The sequence below is a fragment of the Gopherus flavomarginatus genome, chromosome 10 (assembly GCF_025201925.1).
Source record: "Gopherus flavomarginatus isolate rGopFla2 chromosome 10, rGopFla2.mat.asm, whole genome shotgun sequence".
NCBI lineage: Eukaryota > Metazoa > Chordata > Testudines > Testudinidae > Gopherus > Gopherus flavomarginatus.
This window is the reverse complement of record NC_066626.1, coordinates 72,601,618-72,626,788: the sequence shown is the minus strand read 5'-3', so window position 1 is coordinate 72,626,788 and position 25,171 is coordinate 72,601,618. Positions and strand designations below refer to the sequence as shown.

Here is a 25,171-nt window from a genome sequence, read left to right as displayed (position 1 = left end):
TAGACTTCCTGATCCAAATGTGAAAGGGGGGGGGGGGGAGAGAAAAAAAGAGAGAGCTAGTGAGAGAGAAAGATGAGACATCACTGGCTAAAACAAACCTCCCATTTCATTCCTCTTACCCACAGTCTTTGTTAGATGTAATGTACTGTGAAAAGAACATTTGGCATGAAAGCATTGCAGAGGATTAAGGAGGATATTAAACAGAATTTCTAAATGTAACCTAATGCCATCTAAAATCCTACCTGTGTCCCTTTTCTTCATTCCCATCCTAAACCGTATTGTCCTTCCATCCAACACCTCAGAAAGATATTTAGTATTCCAATGTAGTACTGGCCAATCGAAAACCATGTTACAAAACACTGCCGGTTGTTGTAGAGACATCACAATTTCCTTGGCTTTCTCTGGAGTAAAAGGTTTGACATCTTCACCTTTGGAAAGAAACAAACAGTTGTAGAAAGATGATTTCACACAGTGTGAAAAACACAAATTACTAATATCTCCCTCCATGATGGTTGATTTTTTTCTATGTACTTGTTATATTTGTTTAATGAAAATTCTATTGCAATTCCAGAGAGGTCACTCCCTATCCTAAATTAGAATGTAAAGAGGCACATTAACACCCAGAATACAAAACATTGGTAATTATTTATGATTTTCAGTTCCCTAATGTAGAATGTAGCCCAGTGGTTTAGAATTACTCTGACAATTAAGAACTTTGTGATTAATGTTCAAAATTTAGAGAATATAAATTTTATGACTAACATTCCTTCTGTGAAGGGTTCCTTCTGAAAAGTGCAGCATACCATCAGAGATGGCACACAGAGTGCCTAATGCATCTGATTTTAACCAGTGAATTAAACATTCCTTTCAGTGCAATCACAACAGCAGATATCTCAAAGATAGATATAGTTCCATTTTAAATTATTTTCACCTACAGGTTTTTAAAAGACAAAAACTGTGCAAATTCAAGGACTATGCTAATCCCAGATTTCAATTTAGCCCTTAGTTGTGGAAAAATTTATATGCCCCCACTGAAACTGTCAAGCTGAAAAGTAGGTAACTTTGTATAAACTCGGCAGTTTTACAACAACTTCCCTTTAGGAACATGTTGAGAGGTAAAGTTTCTTTTTAAAAAAAAAGATAACAGCTCCACAGTGTTGGGGCAGTGAACTACATTTCTGGATCATAAAAAAAACTATAAATTAATTTTACTACAGGTCAGAATAATGAACTCATCCAGAATTTGTATCCACATAATGCAAAAAATTGAGAAGGACTAATAACTCTGTTTTGTCACACCCAACCCTGCCAATTTCCTTCTCCTTTAACAAAAAAAAAAAAAAAAAAAAAAAAATATATATATTTTGGGCCAAATCATGGCCCATACTGCACAGTGCCTAAGCATGTCACAAAGTGGCCCCTTATTCCCTTGTGCTAGTTTCCCCTAGTGCCACTCCAAGTAAGGGAGGGGAAGCAGGATCTGCAGAGCCACTAGTTCTCCCATCACCACAGGTGTGTGTGGGAAGCAGTGGAGTCTTGGTTCTACACTCCCCACCCCTCCAGTATGTTAGGCAGCATAGCTGTGCCAGCATGCCAGAAGACGTAGCTTGCACTAGGTACAGTCCTAATGTAGTGTACTCTCTCCTCAGAGTGGCAGGGAAACTGAGAAGGTAATAGTGACTGTGAAAGCGAGTCTCCCTAGTAGGCTGCTCCTAGGGAAGTATGCCATGCTGGCCTTCACTCTGGGTCCATGACAGTGCAATGAAAGAGCCAACTATTATTAATTAATGAATAAATACTTTCACTGGCGTAGTGCCTCGAGGTTCCAATCACAGCCTGGCTCCCTATTATGCTACATATGGTACACACATATATGAAAAGATGATTCCTGCCCCAGTACAAAATAAGAGACAACATGTGGATAAAGCAAAAAGACAGGGGAAGCACAAAGTAACAGTGAGACAAGTCTGGCTCATGTAATAAACAAGCGGCCCAGCACACCTACTGTGCAACCATTTAAAAGGCATTTGTAGGTGAGTTTTAAAGGGGGACAGCGGAGTGGCCTGGGAGATTTTTACAAAGGGCAATTCCCATTCGCAATGTGTGGTCTGAGGGAAAGCACAAAGATGCCTGATGGAAAACTTGACCAATAAGCAATAAATGCACATACTGTGTTACTGTATTTCCCGTGGAATAAAAAGTAAAAGTATCCCATCAGAGGTACTGGTATTGAATAATTAATAATAACTGTGCAAATGATAAAAGTTCATTTTGTAAGTTTTTCTTGGGGAAGAGAAAAGTTTAGCAAAGATAAAGTTCCTGGTCCTTTGGGGACATTAGCAATGGTCAAACTGATGTGGATCTGACTGACAAAAACAGAAAAGTAACATTACAAAGATATTGTTTCCAGTGGAAACCGAGATGTCAAAGAATGTAGCTACCTGAATTCAAAGTGCAGACGTGATCACCAACGTTAACCAAATGCCAGCTTTCCTCCATGAAAATTATTCTGCTGTTGGCAAAGCCAGGAAAACCAGAAATGCACTATGGGCTCAATCTTGCAAGGTGCTGAGCAGACTGGCCCCAGGTCAGCAAAGCGCTTAAACATGTGAATACAGCAGACTCTCGCTAGAACACGCATCTTTATAGCACAAATTTGGTTATAGCGTGGGGCCGCACATGGATCCCAAATGTAATTACCTTCATTGGAATCCATGGTAACGCGGTCCCCATGTTAACGCAGGACCGCGCATGGCTCCAAAACCCCACGTTCTAGGAGGGGTCCGATGTAGTTCCATTGAAACCAGTGGGACTGCTTGCTTGAAGTAAAGAATGTACTTAAGTGCTCTGCTGGGCTGGGGCCAGTGTGTTCAGAATCTTGTAGGATTAAGCCCTATATAAAAGCTTCCTTGACTCATATATTATGCTTCATATGAAAACTCCATTCAGTTTCTTTACTCAGTCTAAGAGTTGTCCCTAGAAGTCATTTATTTTAGAAAAACCCAAAGCCCTTGCACTTATCAAATGAGATGTAGAAGGGACAATGTGATTTGGTTTCATACCGTGTAGAAGCGGAACAACATAAGCAAAGATCTGATTTTGTGAGCCATACAAGAATTCCACAGGTTCAGTTTAGACACCCAAGAGAGAGAACAATGTTCATTAAAAAAAAATTCTTCAGCATACACAGCAGTTTTAAAAACAATCAATAGATATTTAGAAAATATAAAAATAACTGGATATCCGAGATTTCTATATTCCTAAACACTATGAAAAGGCTAATTTTGTCTGGCAAGAAACTGGTATGTTAAAAAAGGAAGAAGAAAAATAGGATGGATTCATTTAAATCAAAGCAATTTAAATCAAGAAGTGGAAAGCCTTGAAATCATTGATTTTCATGTGTTTCATTTGTTCTCTAGTTAGTTTTGAAATAAAAGTGCATTTTCATTGGTTGATATTAACTATTAAAACATGTTGATTTACAACTAAAGCCTTTTCACTAGATTTGGTACATCTTTTTGCTACTTAGGAGGGTAAACTGTAACTGTATACATTTAGTTAAGCAATTACATAGCTTAATATTTTCAGATTCTTATTAATTGTACATTTTTAGTATGTTAGAAAATGTTGAATGATATATTGCTTATTTACTAGACAGTTAACTTTTTGCTCATGATACATGTCAAATTGCATTAGGATGGTAACTGAAATTTAATTAAAAACAGCACAGATTTCTATTCAACAAAACTACGTTAAATGTTATGGTTACATTAACTTCTCTTATCAAAACGTGTTTCACATTTACAAGTAAATGATTTGTTAAACAGAGGGATTAACTGTTGTCAGTGAATTAAACTGATTACTTCAGGTCAGCCTGGGAAAATTTTCAAATATGCTTAAGTGAAGGTGACAGGAGCTTAACTGCCTGTTCAGCTGTCTCTTGAAAATAATACATTCTCCTAAATTATTTAGGCTGACCTTTTGTGCCATATTTATAAAGCTAGACCTCAAAAGTTAGTCATTTTCCCCTGATGCTTTCTTTATATAGGAAACCAGACTTTATTTTAACAATGGATTCAGCATATTTATTTTTTACTTATATGTTTTAAGAGATTATAATAAATTTAGGCCTTATATTTTGAATTCAGATTTTAAACAGGTTTATTTTTAAAAAAGAAAAATTATTATAATTTAATTAACAAAATATAAAGATCCAATTTAAATAAAAAATCGTATTTTTTTATTTTCCTCAAAAAAAAAAAAGATTTTTATCCATCTGGAGAAAAATGGATAAATTCAATTTCTTCTTACAGTAGAGTTTAGACCAGTGGTTCTCAAATTTATGTATTGGTGACCCCTTTCACACTGCAAGCCTCTGATTGCAACCCCTTCCATTAATTAAAAACATATTTTTTATATTTAATACTATTATAAATGCTGGAGGTGATGTGGGGTTTGGGGGTGGAGGCTGACAGCTCGCAACTCCCCATGTAATAACCTCACGACCCCAGGACCGGTGCTAGGGTTTTGAGTGCCCTAGGCAGACGGCAATTTCGCCACCCCGCGCGCTGGTCCCGCGGCTCCGGTGGAGCTGCCGCAGTGGTGTCTGAGGGCGGTTCGGTGCTCCGCAGCTCCGGCGGAGCTGCCGCAGTGGTGCCTGCGGGTGGTCCACCAGAGCCAAGCGAGTAGCCGACCGTCCGCAAGCACGACTGCGGCAGCTCCACGGGAGCTGCCTGCCACCCCCTCCGGACACCCCGGGGCTGCCGGCTGCGGCGCCCTGACCCAGGGGACCCCCTGGACTGCCGGCTGCTGCGGCGGCGCGCTGACCCAGGGGACCCCCTGGGCTGCCGGCTGCCACCGGCAGCTCAGACACCTTCTCTGTCCCAACAGCAGCGGCTGCTCAACCATTTAAAAAAAAATTGGGGGCGCTTTTTGGCGCCCTCAAATCTCGGCGCCCTAGGCAACCGCCTAGTCCGCCTAAATGATTGCACCAGCCCTGCACGACCCCCTGCAACGGGAATAAATTAAGTTTTCGTATTTTATGGAAGCACTGGTTCCTACTCCCACAGAGGCACTAAGCTTGGAACCGTCAAAGGAGACTAAGGGAGTTAGGAATTCAACTTTCATTGAGATTTAGAGTCTGAACAGCCTTTAGCTCTTATGAAAATTCCAGCATGTAAAGTTTTAAGAATGAACTGCTCTGTTCACTCACTGTAAATGATAAAAGTAATATTTTTAAAGATGGCTGCCATTTCTTAATTCAGGTTTTTATAAGCTCTCCTCTTATAAGCAGAACAAAACTCGACATGGCATTGCTAAGAAAGAAGGTGAGGATAAGTCCTGGTCTTCGGCCTCACACACTCCACTACATTAATACCCAAGCATATGGAGGACTCATGGGGACCATATGCCTTGCCATATGTTATCCCTTACACCAGAAAGAAGCAGCTCTGGGTTACCAAGCAATAGATTAATACCCATGGAAAAAGCAAGTTCAGGAAAAGTGTTCATCTGGGAGCATGACAGCAGATACTGGTGCGGTCACAAGCAAGCTGGCTATCTGGTATGATTAAACAGATTGCTACTCAGCATGTTTTTGCTGTGACACTAGGTCAAAGATTAAGGGTGAAGCTCAGACACTACTGGAAGGACAGACAGAACTCTGGAGGAGAGACATTTTGAAAAATGATACCACCCTAAACTGCTAATTCCTGGTGCAATTCATTGTGATATAAAGCAGAGTTAGCCTTCCGTGACTAGGCAGCTGTGCTGGTTGTATTTGTCTTTCAGCTTTTCAAACATACAGTAAAATAAAATTACTCCTAGTTAGGCTAAGTTTATCACCATACAGCTGTTCTTTTGCCTGGTCTGATTTTAAAAAGCCAGTAAAAGCCTGCAAAGTTTAATTTTTAAGGACATAAATCCAAAGAAACACAAACAATTTATGGCAGTTTTCTTGCTTGCAGGATTTTTTAAAATTGCATTTTAATGTGGAAACATCAGTTATATTGTATAGTTTAAGGTGCTCAACTGTTGGGGTGTACTGCAGAAGCCTGTCTGTTTATAGAGACTTTCCCTGAAGGGGTGGGAAGATTCATTACAGTGTCCATTCAGCCAACTGTTGATTTTGAGGGTCTTTCTAAACTGATTTATATATATACCTTGTGCTTTAGAGTCACTGAAATCTAGGGATGCCCCGTAGATCCTGGGATTAACTGCCAATATGACTATCTTGAAAGGCAGGGTTTTTTGCAAGGCTTGTAAACAAGCAGTTCACAAGTCATTCAGATTAAGGATAGGTCTGTCACTGTGTGATGTCTTGAGACCAGACTCCTTAGAATTTTCCTTTCCAGGACCCAGAAATTATTACCCCAGCAGCACTCAAGTTAGACACTGTTCAAAAAATCCCCTCTTCTATGGGTTGTTTAGATTCTTGGATAAGGGGCAAAGGAAATGAAGGCTGCAATTTATTTTTTCTCCTTCTGGACTACAGCTAGCATCCATAGATTCATGTCAATTTGAACCACAGCCTCTCATCATAGTCAACTCTCCATTAGGATGAACAGAAGAAGCATGAAGGATGAACAGAAGCGGTAGAAAGCACTTCGGGTCTCATGGAGCTGCTCTGGAAGCTCCTGATCCTCCTGTGCAGGACAAAGAGGGGAGAATGATTCGATAACCCAAGATGTCTACAACAGTAGATGATAGCTATCTTGGGGACCTCTGGATGGGAATGCTGAGTGTCAGGAAAAGATCTTGTGCCAACTATGTCTTTCAGGGTCTTCCCTACATGTCCACTCGACAGCCTATAAAGGGAACAGAGATACAACTTAATGGAGAGTTCTGCTACATAACAGCTAAGTCTCTTGGCTACCCAGCATCAAGAGGTACTGAGCTACATCATACAAATACCTCACCTTCAGTTAGAAAGGGGTGGCCAACCTTTCTCGAATATGTTTCCTTGACTAGGTGCCGACTCCGGGGCTGAAGCAACAGGCACCAACTTTCCAATGTGCCGGGGGTGCTCAACCCCCAGCTCTGCCCCAGGCCCTGCCCTCATTCTATCCCTTCCCCCAAGGAGTGGGGGCGGGACCTGGGGCAGAGCATGGGTTCAGCACCCAGTAAGTTCAGGGATGCTTGTTTTGAGCTACACATACTGGAGCAACTCATGAGGATCAGTTTGGACCCAGAGGAGTTAATAATGGCAAAAATGGAACCAAAGAAGTCACCTAGCGCCCCTTCAAGCAGGCATCAAACTCTGTTATCTGGTGGTAAGAAGAAGGCATCAGCAAGAATGCTGGCACCGACAACCTCAGTGCTGATGGCCTCAACTCTCGAAAGTCGGTGCCTGTGTCTCCTTGAATCCCTGCACAAGCACATGGTGACTAGCTTCCATAGCCATTACATCCCATCTCGCGGCAAGCACATTACTCAGTTTGGACTCAGAAACGGAAGTGTAAACACTGTGCTGCTGTGGAAATTTTTATCAATATTTTTCTTACACTATCTAACAATGGAAGGCAAGTGCAAACGGAAGAGAAAATACACAGATGAAAATTGAGGCTTCCAACAGGAGTGGGAGAATAAGTACTTTTTCGTTGAATGTAATGGGAAGGCCACGTGTCTTCTTTGCTAGATGTGTATCTGTCAGTTCAAATCTTCAAACTTGCAGTGTCATTTCTCTTCGAGTCATGCACATATGGATCAAGAATTCCCATAAGGTTCTGAACTCCACACTTTAAAATTGAAAACTTTGAAAAGAACAAATGGATGTAGAACCAATTCTTCACCAGGTTTTCCAACCGATAGCAAACTGTAACATTAGCCTCCTATTATGTGGTCTGGCACATACCTTCAGAGTAGGGCTTTTTTGCATGGGCTGAGTCCATAAAAAACGTGCCTCACTGATGTGATTTCAATCCTGTCACCAGACAACAAGAATCTACAGAAGAAAATTTCTGGTCTGCAGCTTTCATGTCACGCAACAGAACGCAGAATCTCTGGCCTGAACGGTGACGTTGAATTGCAACTGCACTTGCAACTTCAGCAGTGGGACTATTTGAAGATCACTTTGGAAGAGTCATGCGATGCCCAGGATAAACCTCAATTATCGGTATTTGCCCGCACTGTGTCTGACAACTGTGTTATAAGGGAAGAATTCCTCAATATCGTGTTACTAAGGCACAGAACTCATGGACGAGATCTAAAGTAGGCATTGATATTGGTAAATGTAAAATACAACTTGCCTTTACAGAAGCTCACTGCCATTGCAACGGACAGAGCTCCATCCATGTGGAGATCTGCGAATGAATTAGTAGGGCTTTTTAAGTCTGATGAGACTTTTCATGAATTTTGGACATTTATTATTATTCAGTTGGGAGCAACTAGAATCTAAGAATCTCAAATCTGATCATGTCATGAAACCTATCTTGCACACTGTGAATTTCATTTGCTTAAATGCACTCAATCACAGACAATTTCAAAATCTAATTGAAAAACTGGATGAAGACGACTCCCCTGCCGATTTGCCATTTCACTGTGCAGTTCGGTGGCTCTCGAGCAGTAAAGTTTTTTCCGTTTTTTTAAGCTTCTGAAACCAGTAAAACTGTTTATGGAGGAGAAACACAGAATACTGCCAAAGCTTACAGATCCTGGGTGGGTTCTAGATTTGGCATTTCTTGCAGACATGCTGCTGCATTTGGTTAAACGTGGACTTGCAAGGAAAATTCCAGTTGCTGTTTGATCTAGTGCAAGGTGTATTTGCGTTTATGAACAAACTGCAGTTGTTTCCCAGACAAATGCCTGAGGGACAGCTGACATACTTTCCCTCAATGTCACAACTTCAAGCCAGATCAAAAGAAGATGCAGCAGAACCCCTAAAATGGAGCACAACTAGGTATGCGAGCATGATTAAAGATCATAAGGACAGTTTTGAGGAAAGATTCCAAGATTTGCAGCGGAAAAGACTTAAATCAGATTTCTGATTGAGCCTTTTAGTGCTGAAGCCGATTTTCTGAAGCCCCCTTTAGTCACTGATGAAGCAACATCCCAGACCGAAATAACAGAACTTTTGTAAGATGACAGATTGAATTCTGCTCAGAAGACAGAGGCGACCCTTACTTTCTGAAAATCTGTACCAAAGGATAAATACCCCAAAATCAGAGGTGCAGCCCTAAAAGTAATCCTGATGTTTGCCTCAACCTATCATTGTAAGTCTGTTTTCTCGACACTCAAACATGTGAAATCCAAGCACTGATCCATTTTGACAGAGAGCCACTTAAGACAACTGCTGCTTGTGAGCACAACTAAACAAATACAACTTCAAGGGAATTGTTGAAAGCAAGGATTGCCAGAAGTCCCACTAAGTAAAAGGGTAAGTTTTTTATTATTAATTATACATTATAAATATATAAAATTTGCATTATCAAATTATATAATTATGTGTGTGCATACACACACACACACACACATTACATATTACTGTGACTCTTTGGCAATGTACAATGGTAAATTCTGGCTCCTTCTCAGGCTCAGGGTGGCCACTCCTGAATTAGAGCCAGTATGTTCTCAGCTCTCGCTTTGGAGCGTTTCTATCTGGATAGGTACTGAAACACCTTCTCCATTCAGTAAAAAAAATCAGTCTGTGTACAGCAAATAAGCAATTATTTAATTAAAGCAAAACAAAAACTCCCTATGTCATTTTGTCCAGGAAGAGAGAGTGGGTGAGTTAGTTTTTTGGCAAAGGAAAAAGGGCCTCTTAGTGGCAAGAACTGGCTGGAGCTTGAAGCCTCAGAGAATAGTCTTGCAGGAAGCCCTTTTCTATTTAGGTAATTTGTATGATTTGGTAAAATCCCCAGGAACAGAGAACTTGCTGTATCTTTGGAAGATCTTACTGTATTACATATCTGTATCATTATGGGCCAGAGATTGTAAGTAATTCCATGGGGGAAGGATGGGACAGTGGGAAGTGATCAGACAAATTCACTCAGGCTGTAACCTCCCCAGAGAGATACCCCTAACTTGGACAGGCTCGCATATACTGGTTCAAACTGGATTCTCTAGAGAACCAACAGACAAAGAAATGACTTTTGGATAAAAAGCCTAAGTTTAAACTGACTTGAGGCCTGCTTTCTGATCCAGCAAACAGACAGGCCTTCTGTCCAAGAGAGGCCTCAATCCTTCCTGGGAAGGGTTGGAAGAACTTGAACTAGTTATGGGGGTGCTTGTTCTAAGCCAAGGTGGTTATGAACTTATAACCACAGAAATACCCCCAGGTGGGATCTGAAGGACTGATCACCTGCCAGAGCTCTTGTTGGAGGTGGGGATGATCTCTGGTTAGTTTGTTAGCATGAGTTCAGGTTCTTTTACTGTTTGTTGTCTGTAATGCTTTCACCTTAAGAATAAATGTGCTTGCTTAGAAGGAGCTGTGTAGTAACTTATACCTTTGGGCAATTGTGCTGCTTATAGTCTCTGAGGAGAAGGAACAGTAGCCCTGCTTAGGCAGTCTGATTCGCTGGGGAATTCAATGTAGGCAGCCTGGAAAAAAACCCAGTGAGAAGGGAGAGAGATGTGACAGCTGGGGAGCTGAACGCCTGAGAGTGGGTGCCCTTGGTGGACCATAGAGGAGAAGTATTGGTGCAGTTGCCCGGATCTGTGACACTTGCATCAAGAGTCTTTGAGCGATCAGTCATTCTGGAATCTGAGGCTCCTGAAAGCTCCCTATATTATTCAGTTTATCATTTTGCAGCATTATATCAATCCCCTCTATGGCTTCCTTAAGAGCTGTACGCAATGAGGGTTGACAGGAGATATGAAGGTAGATTTTTTGCTTCACATTTTTGTTACCTCCTTCCTTCCTCTGGGCTGACTACAGCACCATCAAGAGGAAAAATCAACATCTAAAGGTGCTGAGTTAGAATCTGTCAAGCTCTTTCCTGTGTAGCTCTTAACCAGGGGGAGGTCTCTGGTGTAGTCCTCTTCATGCCTCTTGGTAATTAGCAAGCAAAGTAGAATATTCATTTTTCAAAAAGTTCACCCAGGTCGAACCAATTATTTAATTCCTTAAGTGAATTCATGGGCAGGACAGTATGTTAAGAAGGCTATCTACTCCAGGGAGACGATTATCAGCCAACTGCAAAGAATGTAGCCAGTAAATCCTGGCATGAAATAGAAGGTAAAACTTCCTAAGTATTCAGGTCATATCATACTACTTAATAAAATATTTGTCACATTAAACTTTCACACAAAAATATAATTGTTTCTGTCATGTGAAAAATAGGACAAAAGATCAGGTTTGAAAAGGCAAAGTTGTCTTAATCATGTACTACTTCATTTAAATTGTTTTATACTCCCTGGTGCATGTCAGTTGTAAACAAATGTAGTGATTTTTTGCTTTATTAACTGTGTGGCTGTGAGCTATGGATAAATACTTCTTGCTCAGAACTGCTGGTATCTAACATGAAATCTTATTTTCAATGGAGTAAAACAAGTCACTCCTCTAAATTTTTATTCTTTATCTCTAAATAGGCGCAATCCTAGAATACATGTGCTCATGTGAGTAAAGTTAAGCATATACTTGTAAGATCAAGGCCTTAATAATTGGCAATAGCTTATTAAAACTGTCAGTTGATGCAAAATATGCCACCTGCTGCTTTTAAAAAGAAAAGTTCCTTTCCTCTACTACCTCTGGTTTACCTTCAATTTACTTAAACCCATTCCTAACTGCCAAATTCTACACTGATTTATACCCTGTGCAAACTCCCCACATTGCATCATGTGTAAATCAGTACACAATTTGGTCTTTGATAAGTAAAAGTAAAATTTATACAAAGGAAACAAAATGCCAATAACACATCTTGGACATAGTATGCCACAAGCCACGGGGAAGCAGGCAGTGGAGATGCATGTTCCCTTTCAAGAGAGGAAACACTGAGACGGAGTCTTCTGCTGCTCAACTGTAATCCGATTAAAAAAGAGACAAGAGTATTAGCAAACTAATTTTTTCTATCGGGCCCAACAAATGATGTATCTTCACAGCACAAAAGGCGAATGAATAATTTGTCCCACTTTTTGACTTCACACAAGATATGTTTAGAAGCCAACCAAGAATCATACTTTGTCAAGTTTCAACTCAAATTCAATTACTGCAAGAAATTATATGATTTGACACAGATGTTTTGTATTGTTTGGAATGGCACTTCATTGCTGTTACGTTCCAAAATAACAATCTGCTAACTGAAAAGCCAATCATCTTTACAAGAGATGTTTTAATATACAACAATGGATCCAGATTTTAGTACTGGGGAGGAGGTGAAAGAGTAGTGATGATTTCTGACAATCACTTTCCAGTCTCTCTGTGCTGCCAAGAGAAAAATCAGTTCTCAATTTCGGATTTAAAATTTATTCTGAATACTGTGCAGCGTTTGGGAATAAAGAGTTTAACACAGCAGGGAGTCTGCAGAAAAGTGGGTTTGATTAAAGTTGTTCAGAAGTTAAATGTACAGTCATTAAGAAGTTAAATGTGCTGTCATTAATGTAGAATAATGTAAATTACAAGAATTTATTAGTGAACAGTAGTTGTCTCCTGCCAATGTACCCCGCTGTTTAAATAATGGAGTTTAATTGAGAGGGTTTAGAATTATCTTCAAAGGAAGGAGAACAAGTTCTATTGAAAATATTTGTAGAATAACCCCCATTACACTGCATTGCTTGCAAGTGTGTAAGAATTTATCATCCTAACTTCTTATAAAGAGGGGAAAAAAATGATAAAAAGTTAAATGACAACCCCAGGTATTTTGAATACAGTACTCTGGAAGTGCCAAGCCACTCAAGTCAACTAACCTCCATCTTCCTAAGTGCCTGGCAATCAGGGGAGGGCGGTTAAGAAGAGGGGATCCAAAACCCCTCAAAACCAAAAGTAAATGTAATGATCTGGTGTCATGGTATAATTCCCCACTCTGAACCTTAGTGTCCAAAAGGTGGGGTACCAGCATGAATTCCTCTAAGCTGAATTACCAGCTTAGTACTTGTAGCACTGCCACCAACCAGGAATTCCAGTGCCTGGCACACTCCGGTCCCCCCCCCTCAAACCTTGCCCGGGGACCCCCAAGACCCAGACCCTCTGGATCTTAACACAAGGAAAGTAAACCCTTTCCCTCACCGTTGCCTCTCCCAGGCTTCCCCTCCCTGGGTTACCCTGGAAGATCACTGTGATTCAAACTCCTTGAATCTTAAAACAGAGAGGAAAGTGCACCTTCCCCCCTCCTTCTCTCTTCCCCTCCCAGATTCTCCCTGAGAGAGACAGTAATCCTAACATATAGAGAAAATAACCTCTCTCTCCCACTTCCCTCCTTTCTCCCCACCAATTCCCTGGTGGATCCAGACCCAGTCCCCTGGGATCTCAGCAGAATAAAAAAACAATCAGGTTCCTAAACAAGCAAAACTTTTAATTAAAGAAAGAACAAAGGTAAAAATTATCTTTGTAAATTTAAGATGGAATATGTACAGGGTCTTTCAGCTATAGACACTGGGAACACCCTCCCAGCCTAAGTATTCAAGTACAAATTAAAATCCTTTCAGCAAAATACAAATTTGAACTCCTCCCAGCCAAATACACATTTGCAAATAAAGAAAACAACCATAAGCTTAACTCGCTTTATCTACCTAGTACTGACTATTTTGAATCTATAAGAACCTATATCAGGGAGATTGGAGAGAAACCTGGTTGCACATCTGGTCCCTCTGAGCCCCCAGAGTGAACAACAACCAAAAAACTAACAGCACACAGACAAACTTCCCTCCCTCAAGATTTGAAAGTATCCTGTCCCCCGATTGGTCCTCTGGTCAGGTGACAGCCAGGCTCACTGTTCTTGTTAACCCTTTCCAGGCAAAAGAGAGATGAAGCACTTTTGTTCTATTAACTCTTACTTATCTGTTTATGACATCTGGGGAGGAGCTTATGCTTAAAATTTTTCTCAATTACGCCCACAAGGTAAGTTTTATTTTTTTAAATAGTTACAGTAATCTGCATGTGATTACACTGGTCTGCAAAACAACAAACTATTTTATGGCAATAGGAGGCACTTAAATATATATTGATAAGATTTCAGGGCAGTACATGAGTGTTTAGATGTGACTTCTCTGAGCATCAATGAGAGTTCCGTGCTTAAACTGCCACTGATCTCTGCTATTAGTGGAGGAGTAGCGGAAGAGAGAAGAAATAGACCCCACTCACTACCAACAGCATCCTTGAAGAATCCTGCTAATAGCAAAGGGAATGATCAGTCTGCAAGTTACGCTGATGCAGAGTGTGAGGACATTCATCACCTGACCTACAGTTTGTTTTTCTTTCCTTGAAAAAAAGAACGAGGAGTACTTGTGGCACCTTAGAGACTAACAATATATACACACAGAGATATATATACACAGAGAGCATGAAAAAATGGGTGTTGCAGTTGATATGGCAACATCCATTTTTCCATGTTCTGTGTATTTATATATATTCCTGCTGTATTTTCCACTGCATGCATCCGATGAAGTGGGTTTTAGCCCACAAAGCTTATGCTCAAATTTGTTAGTCTTCAAGGTGCCACAAGTACTCCTCATTCTTTTTGCTGATACAAACTAACACAGCTACCACTCTGAAACCTGTTTCCTTGAAAAGTGATTAAAGTGATTAACTGAGAAACCAGCTTTGTGCTCAAGCTGAACTTTCATTGTTGCCAAGGAGAGGATACAGCTCCAGACTTCATATGGGGCATACTCATTTGGTCTAAAGGACAGCATTCAACAGATTTTTTTTGGTAACTTTTGTATATTTCTGTTTATTGTCTTTGGGAAACAGAATATTTAGAGGATCTGCAGAACTCACTGGACAGATGATTTAGTTTTAGAGGGAAAAAATCATGGTCTTTGATCAAAAATCTCCAACATGATATAAGGTGTGTGGGGGAGGCTGTGCCTTTTCTTTCTTTGCCTGCCACAAATCCACCCCTTTGTCCTTTGGCACATAAATTACACCCACTTACATTGCTGCGAGAGTGATTTAGCAGCAAAGTACCATCTTTCAAGAGCTTCTGCAGCACTTGTGTACCCTGATCACAACCCCGTATCTACTTTCTTCAAAGGTACAGGGTATTTAATGCTGTCAAGTTTCCTTCCCCACTCTGAACTTTAGGGTACAAATGTGGGGACCTGCATGGACACTTCTAAGCTTAATTACTAGCTTAGATCTGGTACACTGCCACCATCCAGAATTTCAGTGCCTGGAGCACTTTCTGTCTCCCCAAAAACTTTCCCCTCCCTGGGTTGCCTTGAGGGACTTCACCAATTCCCTGGTGAACACAGATCCAAACCCTTTGGATCTTAAAGCAGAAATTAACCATCCTCCCTCCATTTCCCCCATCAATCCCTGGTGAGTCCAGATCCAATCCCCTTGGATCTTCAAACAAGGAAAAATCAATCAGGTTCTTAAAAAGAAAGCTTTTAATTAAAGAAAGAAAAGTAAAAATCATCTCTGTAAAATCAGGATGGAAAATACTTCACAGGGCAATCAGATTCATATAGCCCAGAGGAACCCCCTCTAGCCTTAGGTTCAAAGTTACAGCAAACGGGTAAAATCCTCTCAGCAAAAAAGGAACATTTACAAGCTGAGAAAACAAAAATAAGACTAACATGCCTTGCCCTGCTATTACTTACAGTTTGAAACATGAGAGACTGATTCAGAAAGATTTGGAGAGCCTGGATTGATGTCTGGTCCCTCACAAGAGCAAACAACCCCCAAAAAACAAAGAGCACAAACAAAAGACTTCCCTCCACCAAGATTTGAAAGTATCTTGTGCTCCTATTGGTCCTCTGGTCAGGTGTCAGCCAGGTGTACTGAGCTTCTTAACCCTTTACAGGTAAATGAGACATTAACCCTTAACTATCTGTTTATGACAAATGCAAAGAGTAATGTTGCTGCAATGACACAGTAGAAAAACTGAGCATTCACGTCAGGATATTTAAACATTCATTTTTCAAACCAACCAACCACCTACAAAATCCCACCCCACCACACGCTGTGGCCACATTGTACATACAAAATGTTTTCTATTTTTTGCTTTCTTTGTTCATGGTCAATTTTAATATTACTGTGAGTTGCTCAGTGCACACTATAAAATGCACAGACATTTGTAGTCATGTAGGACCTCACAGATGTGTCTGTATTGTACAACATAGTCAGAACTTCAGGGCAATAGCAGAGCGAGAGAGAGACTGTAGATCTTTCTGGTCATAAGGGACTATTCCCTTTAGCGAGTAATAGTGTACAGCCTATAACATGGCTTCTCAACCCATTGGTTGCAACCCAAAATTGCAACACCATAATGTGTCAAAGAGTTGTGTGGCTGTCCCAGTGGGGGAGGGGGGATCAAGTCCCTAACCCAGGGGATGGGAGGCCCTGAGAAGGGGTCAGGTTCTGCCCACAGGGGGTGGGGGAAGGGTTGCAGAACTCACCCTACACTCACCCTGCAGCACCAGCTCCTGCAGCTCTGGTCCCACAGTGCTAGCTGGGCTTGGCTCCCCTTTCCAGGGATTGTGAGGTTGCACCGCCACTCAGGTATGGCCTAGCCGCCCCTTCATCATGATGATGGAGGGCCAATCAGGTCAAGTTTGAGTGGTGCTGTGACCCCATGTGCCAGGTCACAATTTTACTCTCCAAATTTGGTTTGGCCAGATCCTCATTAGGGAGGTCAGCCCAAGTCTGACCAACGCTGCAACCTCAGAGATCGCAATGGCCAGAGCAGGGAGCTGAGCCCAGCCCAGCCCCAGCCCCAGCCCCAGGGGATGGGAGCCGCTGCAATGGTATGCATGGTTGTGACATACCAGGATACAATCCAGACTAACGAGTAGCTGTGTCACCCTGCCCTGTAATCTGAGGTACCCTTTACAATGCCTTGCTGCTCACAAACAGCCTCCAGCATGCAAGTCACTTCCAGCTCTGCCTGTGTGCGTGCTGCAGCCAGCCAGCCACCCCTTGGCTCTTACTAGACTTAAGGTGATCTCAACAAACGTCCACTCTCAGATTTCCCCCCAGAAATGTATGTGCTGTACTGCTCAGCCCTCTCCTGGACAATACCATTATAATGAGTGTGTTATTCCTTTAAGGGAATAATACAATTTGTTACGCAGATACTTCAACTTGAACACACAGGATTAGATAAAACAATCAAACTAGTTTATTAACTATAAAGAGAGATTTTAAGTGAGTACAAGTAACGAGGCATAAAAGTCAGAAATGGTTAGAAGAAAAATAAAGATGAAATGCTTACTGGTACCTAACAAACTATATTCAATTCAAAGCAGTTTTCTCATCATATGCCTACTGACCGAACTCCGTTGGTCAGGATCCCTCCCTGCCACCCCTCCAAGAGTTCAGTGTCTGCTTCCTTTCTCTCTTTGGGTCTAGTGAATGTGATGGGCAGGGGGAGAAAGAGAGGGGTGCGCCTTGGGGTGTCTGTTCCTCCTTTTCAGAGTTTCAGTCACTCCTTGAAAAACATTTCCAGCTGAGAACCAGGAGTCAGAGTCTACGTGGATGGATATTCCCTGCTGTTTTTTTTCTCCTGTTTGAACTTCCTTAGTCTTCTCTGCCTCCTTGATGACTGTGTTTACTGCTTAAATTAGGAACGTGTGCTCTGCTTAACTTTTTGTTTAGGACAGACCTGTTTGCCAGCTTTTGTTTGGGCAGGGTTGTGGGGTTTGGAAAATGTGTTAATAACACCATACAGGGGAATCTTATAATTCTGCATACAATGTTGCCATGCATATTTTATCAGGACAATACTGACCAGCAAATTATGAATTTTCAAAGGATACCGTACAAGGCATACCTTGTACAAAGATTATTACAATAGTGTGTAGAGTGTGAATACAGGAGTGTATTCCAGCACAATGGTGTACTTGTTAATGTAATAAGTACTGAATAACAACGAAATGTGTGTATACTGTGAAATATTTAGCAAGCTAGGTATTTTTTGCATTAAAGCTATTTACTGGGTCACAAATGGCCATCAAGGTTTACAAATGGGTCCTAAGACCCAAAAGGGTGAGAACCATAGGCCTATAATACAATTTAGCAATTCTTATCCTATGCAGTAGTAGGCAGTGGTTCACATATGCACTACCTAGTATAAACGTGTGTGTGTGTATATATATATATATGTATGATGTGCATCATGGTTAAGAATATAGGTTTGTCACAGATCATGGATTCTGGGACTTTAACGGGCCTCTGTGATTTCTTTGGCTTCAGCCCCCGCCTGCAGCGGTGGGGCTGGAGGAGCTGTCAGCTCCCAGTAGAGTGGCAGGACTTGAGCTGTCAGCTGCTCCCTCGCGCGTGCAGCAGGGCTTGGAGTGTCAGTGATACCCCTGCCCGCCCTGGCCAGGTCACAGACTTCTGTGAATCTCTGTTTATTGATCATGACCTGTCTGTGACTTTTACTAAAAAGAACCATTACAAAATCTTAACCGTAATCATGGTTAGTTATTGATGCAGTATAGTTTCTTAAAGGGCTGTCAGGTTAAAATACAACAAAACAAATATTCGTGCTAATAACATCTTAGATCATTAAACTGAAAGAAAATATGAAGACTCCATTGTGTACATGTCCAGAGAGGTTTATACAGCACGCAGCACAAGAGGATCTCCAATCCTGATTGGGGCCTTAGGCATTACTGTAATGTAAATATTTAATAACAGCACTTTTCATTATTTATTATGTTTGTTTCCATTTTCCTTTGATGAAAATAGTCTGATGAGTTTAACTTTTGAGTCAGTTCCTAATCAATTTCACTTTCATGCACTAGCACAGAGGTGGGCAAACTATGGTCCACAGGCCACATCCGGCCCGTGGGCCCGTCTGCCTGGCACGAGCTACCGGCCGGGGAAGCTACCCCCAGCCCCTCTCCTGCTGTCCCCCCTCCTCCACAGCCACACCACCACATGGGCAGCGCTTTGGGCGGCAGGGTTGCGTGCTCCTGCAGAGCAGCATGTCTGCCTCCAGCCGGGCGGAACAGTTGCCAGACATGCTGCTCTGAGCAGCATGGTAATGGGGCAGGGCTGTGGATGGGGACAGGAAACTGGGGGGTTGGGGTAGGCATGGGGTCCCAGGAGGCCTGTCAGGGGGCAGGGGTGTGGATAGGAGTCAGGGGGGCAGTCAGGGGTCTGCGAGCAAGGGGGTTGGATAGGACGTGAGGCCCTGGGGGGTGGTGGTGGGGGTCCTGGGAGGGGGCCGTTAGCGGAAAGAGAGCCAGGGGGTTGGATGGGTCAGGATTCTGAGGGAGGCAGTCGGGGGCCAGGATGTTTGGGGAGACACAGCCTTCCCTACCCAGCCCTCCAATGTGGCCCTCGGGCCAAAAAGTTTTCCCACTCCTGTATTAGCATAATGCTGATTGCTTATTAAACATTGTTTCCAGTGTTTTATTTTGAATTTCATAGTTTGGGTTTAGCAAAAACCTGCTATTACAAAACCTTGGTTGAGGGCTAAATTTGACCTAATGTTGTCCATTACTGACCTTTCTGAATGAATTCTCAATCTTAAAGTTGCATTAATGTCAGTTTTTTTAAGTAATACATACACACTCGATATAAAAGTTACTGTCTGTCCAGAGAGAGAGAGAGAATATACAGAATTTTACTGGAAAGTACAGCTTTAGAATGTAGAAACATTAAATTTCACAGCTTTATAGTAGACAAACTACTACTAATGGTATCAAAATATCTCTCTCCAACCCAGAGATTTTCTTCACTGTTTATACATAGTGTTCCACTCCAAAGTGTCTCTATGTTCTGGTGGTCGTGCACCATCTTCAATAAAAAGACCAGCGTATTGAAGGCAGTCATTCCCCATTTTTCATGAAAGGCCTGAACACCCTGAAGGCACTCAGCTCCTCAAATTATTTGATTTTGTAAGGAGCACCATGCCTCCTTTGATTCCATATGGCAGCCAATTGTTCAAGATCGAATATCTTTATATATAAATCACAAATGCCTAGATAATTACATTAGAGCAATTACATGGAAACAGCAATGATTAGTGTGGCAACAAAAGATGTTCACTAAGCCCTGGTCTACACTATGAGTTTAGGTCGAATTTAGCAGCGATAGATCGATTTAACCCTACCCCTGTCCACATGACGAAGCTATTTCATCAACTTAAAGAGCTCTCAAAATAGATTTCTGTACTCCTCCCCAACGAGAGGATTAGCGCTGAAAACGACCTTGCTGGGTCAAATTTGGGGTAGTGTGGACACAATTCGAAGGTACTGGCCTCCGGGAGCTATCCCAGAGTGCTCCAGTGTGACCGGTCTGGACAGAGCTCTCAACTCAGATGCACTGGCAAAGTAGACAGGAAAAGCCCTGCAAACTTTTGAATTTCATTTCCTGTTTGGCCAGTGTGGTGAGCTCAGAAGGGACCGTGCAGATCTCATCAGCAGAGGTGACCATGGAATCCCAGAATCACGAAAGAGCTCCAGCATGGGCTGAACGGGAGGTACTGGATCTGATCGCTGTATGGGGAGAGAAATTCTTGCTATCAGAACTCCACTCCACTCCAGAGGACAGCCCAAGCAACAGAAAGCAGGCACTCAATACGTTTTGAAGTGTAGTGTGGCCTTGTCCTTCCCTCCACCACCACTCCACCCAGTGCTTCCCTCCTCTCGCACGCCTCCCAGGCTACCTTGGCTGTTAAACCCTCATTTGTGTGACGAATTAATAAAGAATGCATGAATTTGAAACAACAATGACTTTATTGCCTCTGCAAGTGGTGATCAAAGGGGGGTGGGGAGGGCGGATTGCTTACAGGGAAGTAGAGTGAACCAAGAGGGCGGGTTTTCATCAAGGAGAAACAAACAGAACTTTCACACTGTAGCCTGGTCTGTCATGAAACTGGTTTCAAAGCTTCTCTGATGTGCAGCGTGCCCTGCTGTGCTCTTCTAACTGCCCTGGTGTCTGGCTGTGCATAATCAGTGGCTAGGCAATTTGCCTCAACCTCCCACCCCACCATAATCGTCTCCCCCTTACTCTCTCAGATATTGTGGAGCACACAGCAAGCAGTAATACCGATGGGAATATTGGTTTCACTGAGGTCTAATGGAGTCAGTAAACTGCGCCAGTGCTCTTTTAAACGTTCAAAAGTACATTCTATCACAATTCTGCACTTGCTCAGCCTATAGCTGAACTGCTCCTTACTACTGTCCAGGCTTCATGAGCCATGGGAGCAAGGGATAGGCTGGGATAGGTGCGACCACATGGTGCTGCTGGCTGGGAGAGTAGCCTGAGGCAGAAGCCTCCAACTTGCATGATATTCCAGGAAGGGCTGAATCTCCATGAGACGAAACTTAAAGAAGAGAATGACCTGGAGGCACTCCCATTTATGTCCAGGCGCCCCTGACCGACCTCACCGAGGTTGGCCAGGAGCATCCAGGAGATGACGACGATGGCTAGCAGTCGTATTGCACCGCCTGCTGCCACGAAGGCAAGGGGCTGCTGCTGTGTAGCAGTGCAGTACTGCATTTGCCAGCAGCACCCAGGAGATGTACGGTGATGGTGAGCTGAGCGGGCTCCATGCTTGCCGTGGTATGTTGTCTGCACAGGTAACCTGGGAAAAAAGGCGAGGCACGATTGTTTGCCGTTGCTTTCATGGAGGGAGGCCTGATGATATGTACCCAAAACCACCCGCGACAATGTTTTTGCCCCGTCAGGCATTGGGAACTCAACCCAGAATTCCAATGGGTGGTGGAGATTGTGGGAACTGTGGGATAGTTACCCACAGTGCAATGCTCCGAAAGTCAATGCTATCCTCGGTACTGTGGATGCACTCCGCCGACTTAATGCGCTTAATGGGACACATACAATCGACTGTAGAAAATCAATTTCTAAAAAATCGACTTCTATAAAATCGACCTAATTTCATAGTGTAGACATACCCTTAATATGGAGAGACATGAAACAAGTTGCAGAACCGATGTTCTCTGGTGCATATTTTTGATATTCTGTTGAAAGAATGAAGATGGTAGCTATCATCTCTAGGGAGCAAGGAAAATCTAAAATGGTCTGGATGCCTTTTTTGAGAAGCGCAACCTTATGGGCTTGTCTACACAGTGGAAATACTTGCAGCAGCTAGTGTGCACTACCCTGTGTGGACAAATCTACTGCACAGTAAGAGTGCCTTTGTGCATTGTAGCCTAATGCACTTCAGAAACACATTAAGCAACACACCCCAGGGCACTCTCAGTGCTCAGTAAGGGTGTCCATATGGGGGGGTTAGCGCAGAGCCGCTAGCGTGCTTTAAATTCTCACTCTAGCTTACTGTGCACTAACTTCACTGAGTAGACAAACCCTAACTGTGCATTTTCTGGGGTCTGAATGTTCGGGGGTTGGTTGTTAAATAACATTCTTGAACAATAATATGCATTCAGGTCAGTGACATGTGCCTTCAAGTTTAACTGCACCTCAACCAATTTTGGGTGTGTGGGAATAGCAAATTGGTCTCAGGTGCTTGTTAGTTCTTGTCTAACTAATGTTGGCTTCAATCAAAAATACCAATGTAAATTATTTTTATGTATAATGAACTTCACACTGACTATCAGAAACCTGCAAATGTACAGAGATCTTGAATATTTTAGAAAATTCCTAATACCTTCTCCAAAACAAACAAGACTCCCATAAAAACCACAAACAAAACCAATCAAAGATATTATGATATAAACAGGATTATATGCACAGCAATGCACTTTTTCAAATTTTTGTACAGTGAATTTTAAGACATATATAGTAGGCATTGTGAATTGCCTTTACATGAAAGACTGGAGCAGTTTCAAAAGAACATTTCCCTATTTCATGTTTGCAGTGTTGTTTTAGCTGTGTTGGTCCCAGGATAGTAGAGACACAAGGTGAGTGAGGTAATATATTTTATTGGACCAACTTCTGTTGATGAAAGAGACAAGCTTTCAAGCTACATGGAGCTTTTCTTCAGGTCAGGAAAAGGTACTCAGTGTCACAGCTACATGCTAGGTGGAACAGATTGTTTAGTATACTATAGCATATTCTTTTATGCCTTCAAAAGACAAGCCTGAGAGCTCAAATTCATAACTTTGCTAGACACGAAAAATCATGGTCTTAATAAAAACACTGGATTTATGGCTATTAGACCAATCTGTAAGCCACTAACTTCCCTTTTTGTCCTATGACTGCAGGGTGTTAACAGACCATTTCATCTTGAATGATCCCTTAAAATGTATGTGAACTACTTACGCTAAACAGTCTGTTCCACCTTGTATTTAGCTGTGATAGTCTGAGGGCTAGTCTACACCTGAAGTGCTATATCGGTGCAGCTGTGCCGCTGTAGCATGTCTGGTGAAGACACTATGCTGATGAGAGAGAGCTCTCCCATTGGCATAATAAATCCACTTCCAAAAGAGACTCTCCCGCTGACATAGCACTGTCCACTCCAGCACTTAGGTCGGTGTAACTTATGTCATTTGGGGGTGTCATATTCACATCCCTGAGTGACATAAATTCTACTGAAGTAAGTGGTAGTGTAGACGTGGTTTGAGTAACTTTCCTGTACCTGAAGAAGAGCTCCATGTAGCTCAAAAGCTTGTCTCTTTCACTAACAGAAGTTGGTCCAGTAAAAGATATTACCTCACCTTCCTTGTCTCTCTGAACTTCATAACAGAAGTCTAACCCTTCATGACCAAATTCTTTGCTTCTACATTAAAAAAAAACCTCATAAAACTCTACTTGTGTAAGTCTTAGGAGTCAAAATAATCTTCATATTTGTCTAAATACAAGTTTAGCTGATCTGATGGTATTCAAGTTTCTAGGTTATATTATAGTGAGCTTAAAGCATGCAGAGATTTCCACACCCAAATATACAAATATCAGTTAGGAGAATGGGAAAAATGCCATCATATGGAGGAAAGAGTGATATTAGCATATTTAGAGAAGTGTTATATCCATGAGTGAAATAATGCAATCAGTTAGCTACCAGGTAATTTGATTTCCAACAGTTTATCAACAATGCAATGCTCCTTTACATTAATAAATGTAAATAGTATGAAATCCTGCAAACAAGAATAATTCATGTGAAATGTTAGACTGTGTTAATTAAATAGCTAGAAAAGGTCATGGCACCACTGGAATATCTGCATATTGGTTATAATGCTATGAAATATGGTGGAATGATTTCAAATAAGGTTAAAATAAACCATTTTAATCATATGAAATCAATAGTAAATAAAGATAGCTTTACATTATCTATTTTAATACCTGCTGCTCATTTTTTGTTATGGTTGCTGTTTCTTGCTTAAAATATATCAGCTCTTACTGGTCAGTATGAGAGTCAAAAAATATTCCAGAACAGTCGACGATGAGACTGTTGAATTAATTACTGAACATTTATTGTATTAAATTATTCCACATATATTCAGAGTCTTCGTTTTTACACTATGGTAAAAACAAGGGAATATTGTATTTACTTATTAGACCAGTGATACTCAGACTGAGGCTTGGGAGCGGCAAGTGGCTCTTTAACATGTCTCTTGCAACTCTTTGCAGCACATGATATTAAAACACAGTGATTTAATTATTAACCAATTTAAGTTATTAGCCAATCAGGATGCTTTTACTATGTTATTAACCAACTGTAGAATACTTGGTCAGTCATTTTGCTGTGATAATATTATAAATATAAAAATATTAAATGAAACAATGAATTCACAATACTGTGGCTCTTTTGGGTAATGTTGATCACTAATTTTGCTCCTGAATGACAGAGGTCTGAGTATCACTGTACTAAACATTAAAGAGCACTGAAAATTCACACTTCTGAATGAATTATATTTTCTACTCGCTAGTGTAACAAAGAACACCTAGGGTTACTATAACTGAAAAAGGTTGGGGGGGAAATCTTTTTCCCCCCTCTTTGTTTACCTTTTGCATTTAACAGCACGTTATCATTGGCGCTACTTCAAAGAGTGAGTAAAATTACAGTAGCAATGTAGTTATACTAGATTGCAAGATCTCTGAGATCTCTGAGGCAGGGCTGTAAAATAGTGAGATGTTAGTGTTAGTAAAGCACCTTGCACTATGAGGCACTGATCTTGGTTGATACCTGTAGGCACTACTTAATTG

At 41.6% G+C, this 25,171-nt stretch overlaps 1 protein-coding gene across 4 annotated transcripts in view; it reads right to left on the bottom strand.

Moving 5' to 3' along the window:
* The window catches only part of HSPBAP1 (HSPB1 associated protein 1), a 64,679-nt gene that overhangs the window by 36,226 nt on the left and 3,282 nt on the right, over positions 1–25,171 (bottom strand). For 3 of the 4 annotated variants that reach the window (XM_050917087.1, XM_050917089.1, XM_050917088.1), the window contains exon 2: positions 243–428. The exons of the other annotated variant lie outside the window; for it this stretch is intronic. In XM_050917087.1, coding sequence (XP_050773044.1) covers positions 243–428 — 186 coding nt within the window. The remainder of the gene's footprint in view (positions 1–242; positions 429–25,171) is intronic. 4 annotated transcript variants of the gene reach the window in all.